This window comes from Diplotaxodon limnothrissa, linkage group LG18, assembly GCF_057381915.1.
Source record: "Diplotaxodon limnothrissa isolate DT_005_m linkage group LG18, D_limnothrissa_male_GT1.1, whole genome shotgun sequence".
Lineage (NCBI taxonomy): Eukaryota > Metazoa > Chordata > Actinopteri > Cichliformes > Cichlidae > Diplotaxodon > Diplotaxodon limnothrissa.
In genome coordinates, this window is record NC_140613.1 from 5,591,112 (window position 1) to 5,612,010 (window position 20,899).

Sequence of the window (20,899 nt, forward strand, 5' to 3'; positions counted from 1 at the left end):
CAGTGACTGTCAGACAGTTTCACTTCCTCTGAACAGAAACAACCTTTGTGCTCTGAAGGGAAACAGATCTCTGCTCTTGTTCACCTCCTACAGGAAATGAGGCTCACCAGCAACTGCATTTACACCATGTTGTTTAGACCCTTCCTGATACAGACACATCTGTGAAGGGAGGCACTAAAGAAATATTCTTACAGAGCGACCAAGAGCCAATCACATGATGCAGGGTGTGGTATGTTTGGTTACAACATGCAATAACAAGTCTGACCCAGTTAAAGTTTAATAGTTTAACTTTACGTGGATGTTTGAAATTGAAGTTTTATAGGACTCTCTGTTTAATTGTTGTTTTGTTTGGAGCGATGGTTCTTTTTATTTAAATAATTGATGATAATTTGATATATTTGATTATTTATTACTGGTGCAAACAATTCATTTCTTCATGGTGCAAATATATAGTAGACTCAGGAGTTTAACTCAGTTTTCTTGGCCTTTGTTTATCGTTTCATTTGAAATCTTAATGGGTAAAGATCATCATAATTACATATGAAATTATATGTGCAAATTATATGTTCCATTACACTTTTAACAGCACAGATTATACAGCAAACATCAGATTCATGGATGGAGCCAGAGGCTAAATGACTGTTCAGTCCTCTTTAGGAAACGATCTTCATATGACGACAAACACGACAACAATCAGCTGTCAAACTGTACAAGAAGTTCACAGTAATGTAAAAGAAGTTATATCACTTTATTTTTAAACGTACGCACTCAGGGTCAGGACTGAAGACACTGATCGAGAAAATACTCTAAATATAAATATTCACCTAAACATTCAAAATGATTCAATTGCATGAAAAGAAATATGAACTCTCTACAATACTGGCTTCTGATTGGTTGAAAAAGCAGGTGCTGAACTTCAGAAGAGCTAAACCTGCAAAACTGTGTAAAACCAGCGTGGATGCTGCCCTCTGACCTTTCAGAAGTACGATCTTTTTATGAAGACACAGAGGCAGAGTTATTATTCATCACTTTAAAGATGATATTCGTTACATGTTCTTCACTCGTTGTCTAGTAAAGTCCAGAGAATGAGACACATGATTTCAAAACATACAGCTGCATGTTAGAGATCACAGAGTTCTTCAGTCTTATGAGAACTCATGGAGACTAAATGTCAGACACATCAACAGTAAATGTCGTTCCTCCCCCCGTGAGTTTGTGTCCTCCACACTTGTTTACACAAACATCTGAGGTTTGAACAGTGTGCAAAACCACATGTTACAAAGCTGCTGAGCTACTGAATACTGGAATATTTCATTCAATATCACCATCTGACCAAAGGACAAACACAGAGAGGATTAGAGCGCCAAACTTTGTTTCAAACTGTTTCAGATTTTAGAGGCAAAAAGCAGAATTTCTACCTGGACAAAGAAATCAAAGCAGGAGCAAAACAAGCTTTTTACATTTATTCAAAGGCATTATGTGAATGTACTCTGAGCCACAGCCTCCTAAAGTAAAGACATTTTATCATCTAAACCAGACAGAGTCATGTTTTCAGCAGTGTCTGTATCCTCCATATAGACCATGCCATGGTCCACCTAGGGTGACCAGGTGTCTGACTTTATGTGGGACTACACAGCGCTCAGTCCTTGTTTGCCTGTGCCACACACACATTGAGCCAATGTCCAGTTTTTTTATTGACTCTAGTTTCTGTCGATCGCTAGGCCCACAAAAAAACCCTGTACAGGAAGTAGATTTCATCTCTCTGATAAAAGGAGTTCTAATCCCTGATCCTATGAGTCTGAGCCAGTAGATAATATTGATATGATCATATTTATGCCTTTGTTGTTTCACAAAGGGTTAAAAACATTCACAGGTTGGACTGTGGTTCTCCTTTTAGCGTCTCTGCTGGAATTTTAACTGTGAACCTCTTAGATCCAAACTTCTGAACTGCTCATCTCACAGAGGACAAAAGGGAAGAACCCCGAATCTCTTCTTCACCTCACTTTTATACCTGCTCACCCTTTCTCCCCCCTTCCCTCACTGGACGTCACATCTTCACACTTGGGCCAATCAGGTTGTTGACATTTGATCATCTGATGTGCACCCACACCTCATCTCTCTCTCTCTCTCTGACTCACAAGATTTAACACAAAGTTTAAACTTTAAAATCACTTCATTACATTTTCTTTGTTATTCTTAACACAGAAAATTCACATTCAAAAACTTAACACAGAATAAAACAGAGTAGCCAGTAGTGGGACATGGTTCCAGCAACTCTGATGGTGACGGCCCGTTTGAAGCTGAAGCTCCGGCACGTGTGTCAAAAAATCAACACACTGCTTCAGAAACGCTGTGCTGAGGCTTGGTTTGTCTGAACAGAGTCACGTGATCAATGACGACTGAAGCTTCATTCAGCACGTCACTGCTTCAGTACCTGATTCAATGATTTATAAGGAATTGAACCATTGGTGGGATTTGTGCTGTGTTTTGGTGATTTTGTGAGAGCGAATCAGTGTGTGACATAATTATAGACATGGAGCCAGGAAGAGAGGACGCTCTGCCTGTTCCTGAATAAAAACCAGTTCATCAGCATTTCTGCTCCCAGGTCTAAAATGTACATAAGAAATATAATATACACATAATTATAATGATATAACTTATAGTATATTATATATAAACGTACCAGTCTGCTGGTTAATTACATAATCAGGTGGAGGCAGTGACCTCACAACCTCCTATAAGCTTTAAGTTAAGGTTACTTTATTTATACCCACAGGTAAATTTGCTTTACAGAACAATGATAGCATTTGGCCTCCCTTCACAAACACACACACCTAATGAAACCTGACAAAACACATATTTAGTAATTAAACAAAGTGAATCAAATCAAAAACAATTCTTATTGAGTTCAGTGACAGCAGCAGGGACAAAGCTGTTTTTATAATGCTTTGTCCTGCATCTTGGAACTAGAAACCTCCGTCCTGAAGAAAGAAGCTAAATCCACCCCGTAGAGGATGGGAACCATTTTTAAGGATTGATTAAGCCATCTGTGGTACCTGTTTAGAGTACAGGGAGTCTAAACAGGCCTGTGACTCATCTATCAGACGACTGGACCATCTCACTCACTAATTCAGTCAATTTTTCTCTGTGACAGAGGTCTGACTGAACCATGGCACCAAACAAAAAGATAAAACAGACTCAATAAAAGAACAAGAAAACAAAGTTAAAATCTTTCGCTCAATGTGGAAATGAGCAAGTTTCCTGAGGCAGTAAAGGCACTGGTGACCCTTTTTACAGACCGATTTGCAATAAAAGTTCAGTTTTTCATTGATTATGGTCCCAAGATATTTATATGATTGCACTTGCTCTATTTTCTGACCTTTAATTAAAGTGACTCTGTGCCCATTTAGTTGTTTCCTAAAATCAATAACCATATCTTTTGTTTTAGATATGTTCAATTGGAGATAAGACTCCTCCCACCACTGAACAAAGCCATCAATGATTGGACCGTGGTGAGTTTCACCCTCTTTCAGTAAGCTGACAATAACAAAGTCATCTGTAAATTTAATGATGGCCCTGTTTTCATATCTGCTCTGACACGTGTTTGTAAAGAGAATGAATAATAAGGGCGATAAGAGACCCTGGAGGAGAAGCTGTGGAGGAGAACACTGGGTCAGACAGAACCCCATTTATTCTCACTCTTTGTGACCTGTCAGTTAAAAGATCTAAAATCCAGCAAACCAGGTTTTTCCTGATTTCAAACTCTTCTAAAAGTCTTTTCATTAAAATATGGGGCTGTATTGTATTAAAAGCAGAAGAAAAATCAATGAAAAGAAGTCTTGCAAAAGTCCCTTTACTCTCTACATGTTTAAGAATCAGATTTAGTCCAAAGCGCGTCCTGCACTCCTCTGTTGGGCCTGTACGCAAACTGCATTGGATCCAGCTGATATTCAATCTCTTCCATAATCACATTTCTGAGGATTTTTTCAAAGACTTTCATGACAACTCAGGTGAGGCAACAGGCCTGAAGTCATTCAGGACGTTTGGACGACTAGATTTAGGGACATGAACGACGACAGCTTCCTTCCAAAGCGAGGGCACATTTTGTATTTGAAAGGGTTTATTAAAAATAAGCTGAAATTTAGGACTGAGCTCTTTAGCACAAGATTTAATTAGGCGGCACTAATGTTATCAGGGCCCTGGCTCTTGTTCACATTAACTGTATGAAAGGCCTTTTGGACATCGCTGAGTTCAGTGATGAAGTGTTGAGTATCTTTCAGTTTCTGTTTCCGTTCAGAAGAACTAAAACGAGCATCAAGCATATTCAAATCTCTGTCTGGCTTAAAACCGTCTACAATGATCTGACTGCTGCTCTGGGGATTTTGAAACCCTGATATGGTTTTCATACAAGTCCAGGCAGACCCAAAATCTTTTGCTGCAAATTTTCTTTCAAGAAGGTTTTTGTAGATCTGTTTTGCTTTCAAGAGCTCGATTTTCAAGTCTTTGGTGACTGCCTGAAAGTCAGTAACAGCCCCCTCTTTAAAAGCCTGTCTCTTTTTCCTTAAACAGGATTTGATGCATTTGGTGACCCATGGCTTATTGTTAGGGTACACTTTAGCACGCTTAAGGGGTATAATCATGTCTTTACAAAACCTGCATATGAGCTAACATCCACCAAAGCATCAAGACTGAATAAAAACTTCCCAATCTGTAAATTTAAAACATTCCTTCAAGGTAAGCACAGATTCTTCTGACCACATGATTGATTGATGATAACATAATTTTTTCACCCCCCGAAAATTCACGTTCAAAGCAACATATCAGCCCGATATCACACAGAACTGTCACATGACATCAAACACAAGCTGTCAGCTCTGCAGAGTGGGCAATCATAATGAAGCAGTTCATTATAAGCTGCAGACTCAAGCTGCTCTTCATATATTTGTCCACCAGATGTCACCAAAGAGGACTGTGATGAAAGCTTCGAGTAATGAACCGTTTTTCATTACAAGCTTGGCCAACTGACTACAATCTACAATAAACTAATATGGCTTTTCAATCCTCTCTTCAATCACTTGGTACCACCAGGAACCTTTAAATGGGCACTCAAGCTGCCTGGAGACTGTTTTGTCGTGCACATCAGAGAAACCACAGGTAAGACAATCTTATCCAAAAGGTCAGTGTAACAGTATTGTTTTCCACCAGCTTAACCAAACTTCCCACACTAACTGAAATTTCTTTTCCCAGGCAAACATTAAACAGCAGCAGCTGGAAAACTGGAAAACCTAAAGCCAAATAATCAATAAGACATAACAAACTTTTGTATGAGTGAGTATTGATAAACTGAGCAGAATTAAACCTCAGTGAAACCACATATAAGTTCTGGTAACTGGCACATATTTATGTTTAATATGTTGTTTTATATTTTGATCAGTTTCAGGTGTTTGTGCGACTGTGTTAACCATCAGTAAAACCACATATAAATCACACTTCTGTGTTTAACAATTACAACACTTGATGCTGTTTTTCTGATTCAGGATTATGTGTGTGATGAGTTGGCCACACAGTTCTTATCTTTCTGCTTCAGACACACACAAAACTGCCGAGGTTGAAGCTGGCTTCAGTCTCTTTCTACCCCAGGTCTCACCACATTTCCAAAGTGTAAACTCTGAGTCTCATAAGAAATGTGGTTCAAAAAGATGTGCTGATCTATGAATGCATCCTTACTGAAAGCTAAAGATGTCCAGCAGACAAAAACAGCAGCTGAATGAACAGTTATCATGAGCGAGTGTACAAACACTATCACAGGAAATAACAGAAATAAACTGTAGTTTCCATTTATACCTGTAGTATTTTTTCAGCTCCATGTCATCTTCCAATATGTCAAAATATGATTTCATTGTATCTTAAACAAATACAAACTTCTTTCTTCCCCCCAGAGAGCCAACAGTTTACTATCAGAACTGAGGCTTATCATTAACAGGGAGCAGCAGGTAACAAGGTCATCAGCAGTGGAGGAAAGTATGGAAGTAATACTCAGCTTCATATTTGAAGATACTCGAGTATCTTAGCTGCAGGTCTGGAACAATGGTTTTATTTCCTTTCCCATTAAACATCTCACACAGCCCCTCATCTGTGACCCTTAGCAAACCCACTGGATATCTACCTGTACATAAAGGAGATCAGATCAGTTCCATCTAGACCAGCTGTAACAGGAAAATGCTGCTTACACTTTGATGCATCACTTTCAGTTTGTCATAAAAGACAATATATCAGATTGAGGCATTATTTTCCTGCAGTGAGTAAATCTACTTTGTACTTTACTCTTTTCTTTTAGGTAAAGGCTCTAAACAGTACTTGTACACTGTGGAAATCCCATAAGAACGTCTCCTGAACTCTGAACAATAACAAAACAAAGACTAAAAGGAGGTCATGGGTGCTGATGATGATGCTGATGATGAAGAGGAGTAGCATGCATTTAAAAAGTGACTGATGTCCTAGAATACAACAGAACAGTGTCTCTACAAACTTATGAAAACATGACAGTCTTGCATTCGTTTGTATTCTTATGATTTCAAAAAACGAGGGAAAAATCTCCTTGAAATGCACAATTCCTTTTTGTTATTTCTTAGTGTGTGACGTATTTTATTGGCTTTATGATTGGTGCAAACAGTTTCCTGATTCATAATGGAAATAGATTTTAGACACAGGAGGAACACGCAGTGATCAGCAGGAGCAGCTTGGAGTCCAGTCTTCTTCACACTGAGGAGGGACATATATGCAGGAACAGTTGTCATAACTGTTACAACCACCAGATGGCGAAAGAGTCCCACTGCAACTTTAAGCCATGAAGGATGTGTCTTGATGTTTGCTTGTGATAAATCTGCTTTATGTGAGTCTTTTTCAGAAAGTAACAGTAATATGTCTGATTATATGTCTTTAATCAGTAAAGTCTCGCTTTGCTAGAAATAAATAAATAAATAATAAAATTGTAAACATGCAGCTGTATGTTAGAAGTCAAAGGGTCCTTAAGTCTTCTGTAAATTGACGGGGATCAAATGAAGGACACAAGTATCTGTTCTTACTCTAATAAATGCTGCTTTAATATCCAACAGACTATTTTCCTTCCTCATCAGCAGTAAACAGCTCGACTGCGTCTGTGCATTTGTGTCCTCCATACTTGTTTCCACAGACATCTCAGGCTTGATGCCACGATGCAGTGCAGAAACCTGACAACCCTCTGACTCATGTTCAAATGTTCAAGGACATTTCTCAGGATCATGTATGACCCCTTTTTGACATTTGGACTTTCATTGATAATATTTGTGTTTCTGAGTCATTTTTGTGGAGACTTCTGTCCAACGTAGTGTCCAAATGAAGCCTGAAGCTTTTCTTCACCCTCTTGTCAGATGGTCAGCAACAAAACTCTGTTCCAACCAATGTCTGATAAGAGATGAGACACAGCAGCTGAGCAAATGATCATTTCATGCTGAAGACATCCTCAGACAGAATTAAATACATACATAAACACAGCCTGGTGCCAATAACACAGCTAATGACACTGCTGTATCACCGGCTTTACTGATTAAAGACCATATCTGAAGGAAATCTTTGAACACAACAGAAAGTGACCTTTTAAACCTGCGACACTGATGCTGCATTCAAGGACCATTAAAAACATTTGAAAGGACTTAAGAACATGAAGAAAATGTGACTTGTTTCTCTGTAATGAAGCTGTTTTAGTGAAGAAAGTTGAAAGGTCACAGAGCGACTGCTGAATCTTCTGCTCTAAACATGAACTCTGAACTTTGTGATGCTTCAGGAGGAAAACTGCTTCAGTTATTCTCTCAGATTAGTTTCATATTTTCTGCATCAGATTTGAGTGAGATCCTGGAATGAAGACAGAAGAAAAGACTTTGTTCAAAGTTTGATTTATAGTCAAACCTTCCAGTTTATTCACACAATAAAACATCAACACAATATATGAATTCATTCATTACAATCACAGTTTTTCCTCATTTCTTTGATGATTTTGACAAACACAAACACAAACACACACACATGGTCTGCCATACTCATAAAGAGAAATGTCGACATTGTTCAATACAAATATTCCAGAAACATTTAGAGGATAGAGAAGTTTACATTTTCATGTGGAGAAATATTTTAGTAAATCAAAATGATGATGAGCAGTGATAGCCTCCATAAACAGTCACAGGAAAGATCTCCTTTAAAAACTCAGAAACATCAAGAGAACAACTAGAAGATGTGGAGGTACCACCCATAATGTTTGACTGACAGCTGATCTCTGTGCAGAAATGATGGAGAGAAAATAAAATGAAACTAAAACACAGATTTAAACCCACAATATGAAAGACTTCAGTCTATTTGAGCTTAATCAACTCAGCAGTGGCTCCATAATAATAAGGCAACAGTCCAGCATAGAGCGGCTGAGTGAATGTGGTCTGGACTCTGTGGAGGAGAGTCATGGTTTCAGAGACGCTGTAGAAGGACAAAATACCTGCTCTGTGATCCAGGTACACTCCTACTCTGGAGGAACGAGGACCTGAGACACGAGTTTGGATGTTGTTGTACCAACATGTAAAACTGTTGTTGTTACAATCTAATGCCCAAGATTTGTCATTACATCCAAGTACACATTCCTTACCCCATCCTTTTCTGCTGATATTCTTGTATGCGACTGCTACATCAACTCCCCCTCTCCACTCCACCTCCCAGTAACAACGTCCAGTCAGACTCTCTCTACTCAGGACCTGTTCATATCCAGTAAATCTGTCTGGATGATCAGAATAAGACTGTTGTTGTTTCATAAATGTTGCTTTTCTGTTCCCCTCTGATAATAACAGCTCTTTGTATGCTGTGTTTGGATCCAGTGTGATTTCACATGAATATTTTAAGAATCCAGCTCTGGTCTTTGGCTCTGGTTGTGACAGTGAAACATCCACTTCAGTGACTGTCAGTGAGATGTTTGTCCGTTCCTCTCTCAGAATGTCCTGTAGTTTATCTCTGACCTCTGACACAGCTGCTGTCACATCCTCAAAGTAGCTCAGAGGACGGATATTGATGCTGGATGAGTCTGTAGACTCACTGAGCGCTGACAGTGAGGGGTAGTTGTGTAGAAACTGGATGTGATCCTCTGTGTGTGAGAGCTGCTTCAGCTCAGCATCTTTCCTCTTCAGCTCAGTGATCTCCTGCTCCAGCTTCTCCTGAAGCTCTTTGACTCGACTCACTTCAGTTTCCTGCTGGGATCTGATCTGCTGCTTCACATCAGAGCTTCTTTTCTGGATGAGATGGATCAGCTCAGTGAAGATCTTCTCACTGTGCTCCACTGTTTGATCAGCAGACTGATTGATGGCCTCCACCTCCTGTTGAAGCAGCTTCACATCTTTCTCTCTGTCCTGGATTCTCTGCTGGATGTTTTGTCGACTCACCTCCAGCTCTCTCTGCCTCTCAGTCCTTTCTGCTGCAGCTGAGACTGTGTCGTGGCCTTTATGTTCATCCACAGAGCAGAGATAACAGATACTCTGCTGATCAGTACGGCAGAACATCTTCATCACCTCATCATGACGAGAGCAGATGTTCTCCTGGAGCTTCTTGGAGGGCTCCACCAGCTTGTGTTTCTTTAATGGAGCCACATCATAATGAGGCTGAAGGTGTTTCTCACAGTAAGATGCCAGACAGAATAAACAGGACTTGAATGCTTTCATTTTTCTCCCAGTGCAGACATCACAGGCCACATCTTCAGGTCCAGCATAGCAGTGATCAGCAGGAGCAGCTTGGAGTCCAGTCTTCTTCAGCTCCTCCACTAAATCTGCTAACATGGTGTTTTTCACCAGGACAGGCCTCGCTGTGAAAGTCTGTCTGCACTGAGGGCAGCTGTAGATTTTCTTCTTTTCCTCTTCATCCCAGAAGCTTTTAATACAGTTCATGCAGTAGCTGTGTCCACAGGGAATAGCCACCGGATCCTTCAGTAGATCCAAACAGACTGAACAGCAGATTTTTATTTGATCCATTTGATTCATGTGCTGTGCCGTTTCACCGTCTCTCAGTGACTGTCAGACAGTTTCACTTCCTCTGAACAGAAACAACCTCTGTGCTCTGAAGGGAAACAGATCTCTGCTCTTGTTCACCTCCTACAGGAAATGAGGCTCACCAGCAACTGCATTTACACCATGTTGTTTAGACCCATCCTGATACAGACACATCTGTGAAGGGAGGCACTAAAGAAATATTCTTACAGAGCGACCAAGAGCCAATCACATGATGCAGGGTGTGGTATGTTTGGTTACAACATGCAGTAACAAGTCTGACCCAGGCAAACTGGTTTAACTGGTTTAAACTGTTAAAATTAGTTTCAACTGGGTCAGCCCAGTTTCACTTTTCTTGAGTTATGACAGTCAACACTCAGTGAGTTCATTTTATATTTCAAAAAGTTCAGCAAAGTTTAGGATGCTGTGATGAATAAAAATAAATCAAACTTTATATTTTGACATTTTCTAATCTTAGTTCATTCTCACACTTACAGAATGATGCATGGGAACAACTGACTCCACTAAATCAAACCTATGTTCAAATGAGATTATGATCATTAAATAGTAACAAATATTTAAATTTAGCAACAACAAATGCAGATCGGTCCACAATGTTTACAAAAACAAACAAACAAGCATTATTTTGTAGTTTTTCCTGTGTACACAGTCACAGTAGATTTTCAATGAAAACATCAAGATGTGCTTGAAATGCAAACTTTCAAGTTTAATTCAAGGTTTTAGTAAAATTTTGCCTGAACTGTTTAGTAATTTTCCACAAAGTGTCCATGTCAGTAATTCATTCAAATGTATTTTGGTCTTAAACTGATCCAGTAAATGTAACTTTTTCTCACCTACTTAATCGAGTATTTTAGTTGTTTAACTGTCATTATAACTAAACTGAACATCCAAAGCTTTTCTCACTGCAGTTTTGTTGTGCAGTTATAGCAGCACTTTGAATCATCCACAGTTTTATAGAACTGTCTGTTGAATTGTTGTTTTGTTTGGTGCAATGCTTGCTTTTATTTAAATATTGATGATAATTTGATATATTTGATTATTTATTACTGGTGCAAACAATTCATTTCTTCATGGTGCAAATATATAGTAGACTCAGGAGTTTAACTCAGTTTTCTTGGCCTTTGTTTATCGTTCATTTAAAATCTTAATGGGTAAATCAGAATCAGAATACTTGTCAGGGTTCCTGGGTCGTTGACCCAGTGATTTCAGTTTGTTCATGTTCAGTTTGGTTCGCCACATTAATGTTCTCACTTCCTGTCTTTTCCCGTGTCAGCTTGTCTCCCGTGTCATTAGTCAGATTATGTTCAGCCCTGTACTCACCTGTTTCCAATCATTGTCATCATTCAACCTGTGTATTTAAGTTCCTCGGTTTCACCAGTTCTCTGTCGTGTCATTGATGTTGATGTTCATGTGATGTTCTGTTGTCGTTTCCGCCTGCGTTCAGCCAGCCAGCCATTCAGCCCTCCAGTCAGTTGTCCAGCCAGCCAGCCATTTTCTCCCTTTGTTCTGTTCATCCACTCCTCATAATAAATCTGCACCTACCTGCGAGTCCTGCGTTTGGGTTCCTTCTTCCTCGCCTCCACACGACGCCTGACAGAATGACACGACCCGTGCCACGAAGACACGATTGGAACCCAGCAGACTCGGACCTCTACGAGCGGCAGGAGGCAGCGCTTTCCCGTTGGGCAAAGGAGCTCAGGGGAAAACAGCGGCTCTTCGCGGAGCGAGAGCACGTCTTCGAGGGCACTCGCTTGGCTCTGGGCGGGCCTCGGAGACGCCGCGTTCCCCCACCTGCTGCCTCACCTGTACCGGAGCATTTGCCGTGGAGAGTGGACGTTCCACGCCGCGCTTCGGCCACTCCCTCTCTCGCCACTCCGCTCCTCGCTCCCACACCCGCCGCCTCATCCGCCGGACCTCCACCATCGCCGCGGCACAACGGCTACGCCTCCCACCTCAGCTCGACGGAGGCTACCGCGCCAGAGGCTCAGCTGTTTATCCCGGCCGCTTCCTCTTCCCGGAGAAAGCGGCGCACACGCCGCCATAAAATGGACTATTTTCAGCAATTCCCGGTGGTGAGTTCCAGCGACTGTTTTCCACCCTCGTTTGACTCTCCACTTCAACCCAATAATAAACCCGTCTTTGATTCATGGGACGTTTCCCTCCTAGAGGAGGAAGTGGACTGGGAAGAGTTTTTCTGCTCTGCTCCTCCAAAGACTGTAGATAGTGGTGGCAGGAAAACCCGAACATTCTCCCATACACCTGCCAGTAACACACACACCGTCACTATTTCCACACCCATTATTGAGCCATTGCCCACCAGCATGGGGGCCCAGTCTATGCCCACACCAGTGCCAGCTCCCAGGAGGAGGGCAGCTGCGACCCAGTCTACCTCCACACCCGCTCCTGTTTCTCGGGTGGGGGTGACTGGTGTCCAGCCACCTTCTGTGCCTGTCCCAGCGCCCAGGCTGAGGGCAGCCAGAACCCAGCCTGACCTCCCTGGAGGCTTGGAAGAGCTAACCGGTCCACCTACTACTTCACCCTTTCATCCACCTCCTGATCCAGCTTTTCACGCCCTCGCAGTATCACTGGTTAGACTAGCTGAACTGTCCCCTGCCCAGGCACCAGCCTTACGAGCCCAAGCCGTAATTTTATCTCCGTCACTAGCTCACTCTTTAGCTCAGCCATTAGCCTCACCGGCCTCTGTTTATCCGTCAGTCTCCTTAGTCCAATCAGTTCCCTCACCTGCTGTCCAGTCTCCTGCTGCCCTCCAGTCAGTTCAGCCACCTGTAGCTCAGTCTCCACCTGTCCCCCAGTCACCTGTAGCCCAGTCTCCACCTGTCCCCCAGTCACCTGTAGCCCAGTCTCCACCTGTCCCCCAGTCACCTGTAGCCCAGTCTCCACCTGTCCCCCAGTCACCTGTAGCCCAGTCTCCACCTGTCCCCCAGTCACCTGTAGCCCAGTCTCCTCCTGTTCCCCAGTCACCTGTCCACCATCCCGTCCAGTCCCCGGACCTGCAGCCACAGCACCCAGAGCCAGCTGTGAGCCTTCCTGCTTCTCAGCCAGGGGTTTCCGCACCCGCTGGCCCGGCCGCTCCTCAGCCAGGGGTTTCCGCACCCGCTGGCCCGGCCGCTCCTCAGCCAGGGGTTTCCGCGCCCGCTGGCCCGGCCGCTCCTCAGCCAGGGGTTTCCGCGCCCGCTGGCCCGGCCGCTCCTCAGCCAGGGGTTTCCGCGCCCGCTGGCCCGGCCGCTCCTCAGCCAGGGGCCTCCGCGCCTGCTGGCCCTGCCTGTCTCCGGCCAGAGGCCTCCGCGCCTGCATCGCCCGGTCAGGCCTCTGCCTCAGCTGCACCCACGCCCGGCCCGGCCTCTGCCTCAGCTGCACCCACGCCCGGCCCGGCCTCTGCCTCAGCTGCACCCACGCCCGGCCCGGCCTCTGCCTCAGCTGCACCCACGCCCGGCCCGGCCTCTGCCTCAGCTGCACCCACGCCCGGCCCGGCCTCTGCCTCAGCTGCACCCACGCCCGGCCCGGCCTCAGAGCCTTCGTCCGCTGCGGCCTCCTCAGAGCCTTCGTCCGCTGCGGCCTCCTCAGAGCCTTCGTCCGCTGCGGCCTCCTCAGAGCCTTCGTCCGCTGCGGCCTCCTCAGAGCCTTCGTCCGCTGCGGCCTCCTCAGAGCCTTCGTCCGCTGCGGCCTCCTCAGAGCCTTCAGCCTCGCCTGGCCCGGCCTCAGTGCCTTCAGCCTCGCCTGGCCCGGCCTCAGTGCCTTCAGCCTCGCCTGGCCCGGCCTCAGTGCCTTCAGCCTCGCCTGGCCCGGCCTCAGTGCCTTCAGCCTCGCCTGGCCCGGCCTCAGTGCCTTCAGCCTCGCCTGGCCCGGCCTCAGTGCCTTCAGCCTCGCCTGGCCCGGCCTCAGTGCCTTCAGCCTCGCCTGGCCCAGCCTCGTTTGGGTCTGGAGCTGAACGGCCATTTTCTAGACCGCTGGCTGGGCCACTGGCCGGCCGCCGTCGCCTTCCGCACGGCCGGCCCCCCGACCGCCTTCGCCTGAGTGGCCGCCGTCGCCTTCCGCACGGCCGGCCCCCCGACCGCCTTCGCCTGAGTGGCCGCCGTCGCCTTCCGCACGGCCGGCCCCCCGAACTGTGCCCACGTCGCCGCCGTCGCTTTCCACGCGGTCGGCCCCCGGACCAGTGCTGTCGCCGTTGCCGGCCGCGTGGACGCCCACCTGAACTGTCTCGTCTCGGCCACGGGCCGCGGGGGCGCCCACCTGAACTGTCTTGGTGTGGACTCCGTCCCTCCGTCCTGGGCCCCCTCCGCCCGCCCTGTTCTGGTTTTTTTTTCTTTCTCTTTTGGCCGTCGGGTGCCGGCCTTTGAAGGGGGGGGTACTGTCAGGGTTCCTGGGTCGTTGACCCAGTGATTTCAGTTTGTTCATGTTCAGTTTGGTTCGCCACATTAATGTTCTCACTTCCTGTCTTTTCCCGTGTCAGCTTGTCTCCCGTGTCATTAGTCAGATTATGTTCAGCCCTGTACTCACCTGTTTCCAATCATTGTCATCATTCAACCTGTGTATTTAAGTTCCTCGGTTTCACCAGTTCTCTGTCGTGTCATTGATGTTGATGTTCATGTGATGTTCTGTTGTCGTTTCCGCCTGCGTTCAGCCAGCCAGCCATTCAGCCCTCCAGTCAGTTGTCCAGCCAGCCAGCCATTTTCTCCCTTTGTTCTGTTCATCCACTCCTCATAATAAATCTGCACCTACCTGCGAGTCCTGCGTTTGGGTTCCTTCTTCCTCGCCTCCACACGACGCCTGACAATACTTCATTAATCCCAAAGGAAATTAGGGTTACAGCAGGCAGCACGCTAATGGCGCATGCGCACTTACAAAGAAACCTTCTGACCAACTTTACACAAACATCACATTGGGGAGACATGTCAGAAAGGTAGGCTGATAGGAAAAAAACAACAAAAATATATAACATGAGGTAAGAGGAGGAGAAAAAAAACTCCACTCAGACTGAGCTCCTAGTGGGAGAACAGTTTGATAACAGAAAAAACACCTCAGCACAAAAAGCACATGACTATCAATACACCATAGAAACACAAGACAAGCAACAGGGGCGGGTAAAGGGTAAGAGAGAGCCGGTGTAGACAGCGCATCTGGTCCTGCAGCATGTCTGCGCTGGTCCAGTCGACTGCCATCTGCCCCGGTAGGGCACAAGCATCGAAGGCGTTTGGAAACGGAGGGGGGATCAGTGTGTGCATATCAGTGTAAGTGTGTGTGTGTGTGTGTGTGTGTGTGTGTCCAGAGTTCAGCTGAGACAGTGTCCTTCGCCCTGCCAGGCTAAGTAAACAGTCTTCCAGCCAACCCAGGTGGCCTTGCATGGAATGGGGGGAACAGTCTAAACACAGTTACCATATTGTAACTGTATACAGTTACAATATGGTAACTGTAAATCTGTCTCATACAAAAACATGCTGTATACAGCATGTTTTTGTATGAGACAGATTTGTAACAGAGGCCTTGCTCTCAGTAAGTTTGAAGTCATTTCCTGATTTGTTTTGTAATCTCTGCTCTTTCTGTATTCTGCTCAGTTTGAATGCTTTGTCAGCAAAACAGATAACAAGTGAACAATTTTGAATAACAAACTGTAGCATGCACTAATATTACACATCTCCAAACAACAATCCACTGAGACCATGAACTCCACTTCTTTGAAGCAATCTTCTTCTTTTTGGCATGAAAAAGAAAGAAGAAACAGCACGAGCTGCTTTGATCTACCAAAAGGAAAAAACAAGATATCTGAGGTGAAATCAGTCAGGTGAAATAATTAAGATATAAACAATAATTCAATGCAATGTCTCAGGTAGCTTAGTCTGTTACAACTGCTGATAAAAACTAAACAAATTAACACAGTGTCAGGGAACTGTTGTGTGGGAACTAGTCGCTTTTATGTCTGCAGTCATTTAACTTCCATCTATTCATTTAACTTAGGGGGAAGAAATGTCAGGTTGGTGCAGGCTGGTTAGGTGCATTTGGTCCTCTGTTGTTGTAATTAGATGAGTTGGTTCACTTTGTGGCTCAGCTGTATGTGGGGTTATATCTTGGGCTGGGTATCGATTTTGATTTCTACAATCATTTTGATTCCAATTCACAAGGTCCCGATTCGATTCAATCACCATTTCGATCCAATTTTGACTCAGCATATGAAGATTACGTGATGCTGCTGAAGTGAAGCAGAGCAAAGGTACAGAGGTTTTACTAGAGACACAGCTAAGCGTTTTGCAATTTGGCATCATTTTAAAAAGTTTAGATTTCTTCAGTATTGAACAACCGAAATGAGGCTTTTTTGTCAGAGGTTATTTCATAAAAACAGCACCTGACAGCGCTGTACACAACGGTAGACTGGTGCATAATAAGCAAGTGAATAATGCAGAGAACAGATTTGAGATGGGAAACTGTTCTTGAAGTACACTGAGAGAGAGAGAGAGCTGTGCAGGAGGTGTGATTTTACCCTGGTGGAACCAAAACAGCAAAGGTAGGAGGGATTTTATGATGATGTTCATCAAATGTGAAGCAGTTTTGATCTTCTTTGCTGCTCGTTCAGTGAATTTTGGTCAGAGAGTGACAAAACCTGCAGCTTCAGAAAATGTGAGATGTCAGCATTCAGCCCCGACAATGTGTCTGTGTACGTGCCATCGGGTGAACGATCCACGCTTTGTGTTTACATCTTTGTGCTGAATCTGTTTAGCTGCTCTCACTTGCTGTAGGTTGCCTCCTCAAGTGGCCAGTCTCCACCATCACTGCAGTGAAGCCTGTTCATTTAATTAATGTTTGCTAATAAAGTGTTTTCATTCACGGTTCTGTGTTGACAGCCCTGCTATCTAAGGAGTTTCTTTTCTGCAGCTCTACATTTGCAGTTATTTTGTCTAAACTTTGTTTTATGAAACTGACCTTCCTCACCTCTGACCTTTCACACATAGTGGTCACTACAGTGGACAGCTATTCAAAGGCTGTTTTCTTGTATTTGTGTCAGTGTTGATGATATACTTGCACATAACCACAACACACAGTGTCAAATTCACAAGTTGAAACATATGTTGTCCACCTAAGTGGACATGTAAAAAACTTTTTGAAAACTACGTTTAAAAAACTCAAGTTCAAAAATCTTTTTTTCATGACTAAAGATGAATAAAAATACTCAAGAAAACAATCCTGAGTGAGGTTGTCATAATTCATCCATGGTAAATGGCCTGTATTTGTATAGCGCTTTACTAGTTCCTAAGGACCCCAAAGCACTTTACACTACATTCAGTCATTCACCCATTCACACACACATTCACACACTGGTGATGGCAAGCTACATTGTAGCCACAGCCACCCTGGGGCGCACTGACAGAGGCGAGGCTGCCAGACACTGGCGCCACCGGGCCCTCTGACCACCACCAGTAGACAACGGGTGAAGTGTCTTGCCCAAGGACACAACGACCGAACAGATTCGGAAGGTTTGCTCGAACCGGCAACCTTCCGATTACAAGGCGAACTCCCAACTCTTGAGCCACGATCGCCCCCATCATCCATGAAAGGATTAATAACGAGCCTGTGTGCCTTTTGTAACTGTTACGTTTGCACTGGCTATTGTAACCTCTCCTGGGGTGTAACTTCCTCCCCAGGTGGCGCTGTCAACACCATCTAGTTGCCTTTACCTGTTTTCCACCTTTGTGCCACCACATTTGCATATATCTCTATCAATTAAGTCTGATTTGAGGTCTGCCATATTTTAAATTCAGCTATTTCTCTCAGAAATTTGGGATCTAAATGACAAATCTGTTATACTGTCACTGTTTAGTGCAAATGACTCATTGGGACATATAAAATTACAAATTTTAAAATTTTTATTAAATCGCTTCACCTGATATCGAGTGTCCAAGAATATCAAACCTTTAAAAATTGTTTACGGTCAGAATTTATAAAAACTAATTGTAAGTAAATTCAAACACGTGAGCTTTTCTTTGTGTTGAATATCAACACTTAAGACTGTGAACTTTACTTTAGAACAAACAACAACTGAGTTGAGTTTGCTTTATGTTACATTGTAAATATGTTAGGTTCTGGTGTTTAGTATTAGTTAGGGTTTAGTTGAGATTTAACCTAGTTTATGTTTCTCCTTCGTCTCCTTGTTTGAGTCTCTTTCTGTTTTTTTCCATGTGTTATCTCCTCGTCTGTAGGTTCCCTTTGTGTCTCGCTCCCTCTGTCTCGTGTCAAGCTTGCGTGTCCCAGTTCATGTCTCAATGTTTCCTGTTTTATTGTGGATTCTGTTCCATAATCAGTGTGTTTAGTTGTACTTTCCCTGTGGCGTTCAGGTACATTTGTGTCAGCTGTGTTTCCACTTCCCTCATTACCCTTCTGTGTATTCATGTCCTCTGCCTTCCCCTGTTCTTTGTCAGGTTGTGTGTTTTCTCCATGTCAAGTCACGTCTGGTCACAGCGTTTTATTTCTACTTCTCAGGTTCATGCTCATGTTTTTTTTCTTCATGTTCCGGTTCAGTTTCATGTTTCAGTCATCATAGTAATTTAGCTGCTCCCAGTTTAGTTTGTAGTTTAGTTTGTCCCAGGACGTTTTGCCCTAATTGTTTTCCATTTTTGACTTCAGCCCAAAAGAAACGGTTCACCTTTTTTACATTTTTTTTTCTTTGATTTTCTCCTTTGTCTGCGTTTTCGGTCCATGTCATAACACTGTCATTCCAAATGTCTATTGATAACAAGAAAAACTTTTTAGTACACAATCTAGATTTCTCCCCAACTTTAGAATCTGTCGGCTTTGTCTGCTGGTCTGAAGTCAATAAACCACAAGAAAGATGATTTTACCGTATTTCCCGGACTACAAAGCGCACCTGAATATTAGCCGCACAAGCTAAAATCAGGGGAAAATCCTGTTTTGTACATACATTAGCCGCACCTGACCAAAAGCCGCAGGTGTTTCAATGTTGACTTATCATATGTAAGAGAATATGCACAAAGGGAATTGTCAGGAAAGAGATGGCTGTTTGGAGACATCACTTTTATTAATATTTTGAAAAACAAGTTATGGGTACATATTTGCACATGTAGTACATAACAATAACCTACAGCACACCAGAACAATAGATTCGGCCTACCTTTTAGGATCAGGTGCAGTGACACAGCTTTAACAAGAAGAAAAGTCAGTCATTCACCACCATCTTTCTCTTCTTCCTGCGCACTAAAACCACCAAAGTCCTCTTCTCCAGTGTCGGATACAAACAGGCTCATGATGGCTTCGTCATCCACTCTTCTTCTCTCCTTCGTTGTCACTTTCAAAACCAAAGAAATCCTCATTGTCAGTGTCGGAGTCGAACACCCTCAGAAGGGCCGTGGCGGTGTCCTCCTCTCCATCATGCAGCAGTCCAGCCCTTCAAAATCCGTTGGTGATCGTGGATGTTTTCACACTTTTCCACGCTGTCAGAATCCACCGGTGGAGTTGGGCATAACTTGCTTTTTGGGCATAACTTGCAAGTTTATCGCCGCTCATCATCCACGACTCCCGCTGAACGCGTACCGCTACTTTGAAGTTTGTTTTTCGCGCTACTTCGTACGGCACTACGTTGCCTGGCGGACGGACATGTGACTAACATACCACTCTTGAACCCCGATCCTTCCGCCAGGCAACGTAGTGCCGTACAACAGCGGAACACACAAAACAAATCGTCTTACGATATCACAAAAATCACGGACAATCCATAGAAAAGCCGCACCTGACTAAAAGCCGCAGGGTTCAAAGCTTGTGCAAAAAGTAGCGGCTTATAGCCCGACATTTACGGTAGTCATTTTATTTGCATCGTGCAGTTTGACTGTGTCCATTCAATTAAACTTTATTTATATAGCGTCAAATCACAACAAAAGTCGCCTCAAGGTGCTTTATAAGGTGGTTTGTAAGGTAAACCCTACAATAATACATACAGCGAAAAACCCAACAATCATATGACCTCCTATGAGCAAGCACTGAGGGAACAGTGGGAAGGAAAAACTCCCTTTTAATACGAAGAAACCTCCGGCAGAACCAGGCTTAGGGAGGGGCGGGGCCATCTGCTATGACCAATGACATTCCAACCAATGTCTGATAAGAGATGAGACACAGCAGCTGAGCAAATGATCATTTCATGCTGAAGACATCCTCAGACTAATTAAATACATACATAAACACAGCCTGGTGCCAATAACACAGCTAATGACACTGCTGTATCACTGGCTTTACTGATTAAAGACCATATCTGAAGGAAATCTTTGAACACAACAGAAAGTGACCTTTTAAACCTGAGACACTGATGCTGCATTCAAGGACCATTACAAACATTTGAAAGGACTTAAGAACATCAAGAAAATGTGACTTGTTTCTCTGTAATGAAGCTGTTTTAGTGAAGAAAGTTGAAAGGTCACAGAGCGACTGCTGAATCTTCTGCTCTAAACATGAACTCTGAACTTTGTGATGCTTCAGGAGGAAAACTGCTTCAGTTATTCTCTCAGATTAGTTTCATATTTTCTGCATCAGATTTGAGTGAGATCCTGGAATGAAGACAGAAGAAAAGACTTTGTTCAAAGTTTGATTTATAGTCAAACCTTCCAGTTTATTCACACAATAAAACATCAACACAATATATGAATTCATTCATTAAAATCACAGTTTTTCCTCATTTGTTTGATGATTTTGACAAAAACAAACACAAACACACACACATGGTCTGCCGTACTCATAAAGAGAAATGTCGACATTTTTCAAGACAAATATTCCAGAAACATTTAGAGGATAGAGAAGTTTACATTTTCATGTGGAGA

General features: G+C 43.7%; 1 protein-coding gene across 2 annotated transcripts; it reads right to left on the reverse strand.

Annotated features, from left to right (window-relative positions):
• Positions 1 to 8,384: 8,384 nt before the first annotated feature.
• Positions 8,385 to 10,067, reverse strand: LOC146612963 (tripartite motif-containing protein 16-like). 2 transcript variants are annotated; one of them, XM_085378784.1, is made up of 2 exons: positions 9,252 to 10,034; positions 8,435 to 8,550 (listed from the first exon to the last, which is right to left on the reverse strand). In XM_085378784.1, exons 1-2 carry the CDS (start codon positions 10,032 to 10,034, stop codon positions 8,494 to 8,496), a joined length of 840 nt encoding a protein of 279 aa, XP_085234910.1. In that variant the 3' UTR covers positions 8,435 to 8,493. The 2 variants fall into 2 exon arrangements, with proteins under 2 accessions (XP_085234909.1, XP_085234910.1); XM_085378783.1 differs by having other exon boundaries at positions 8,385 to 10,067.
• Between the last annotated feature and the right edge of the window lie 10,832 nt (positions 10,068 to 20,899).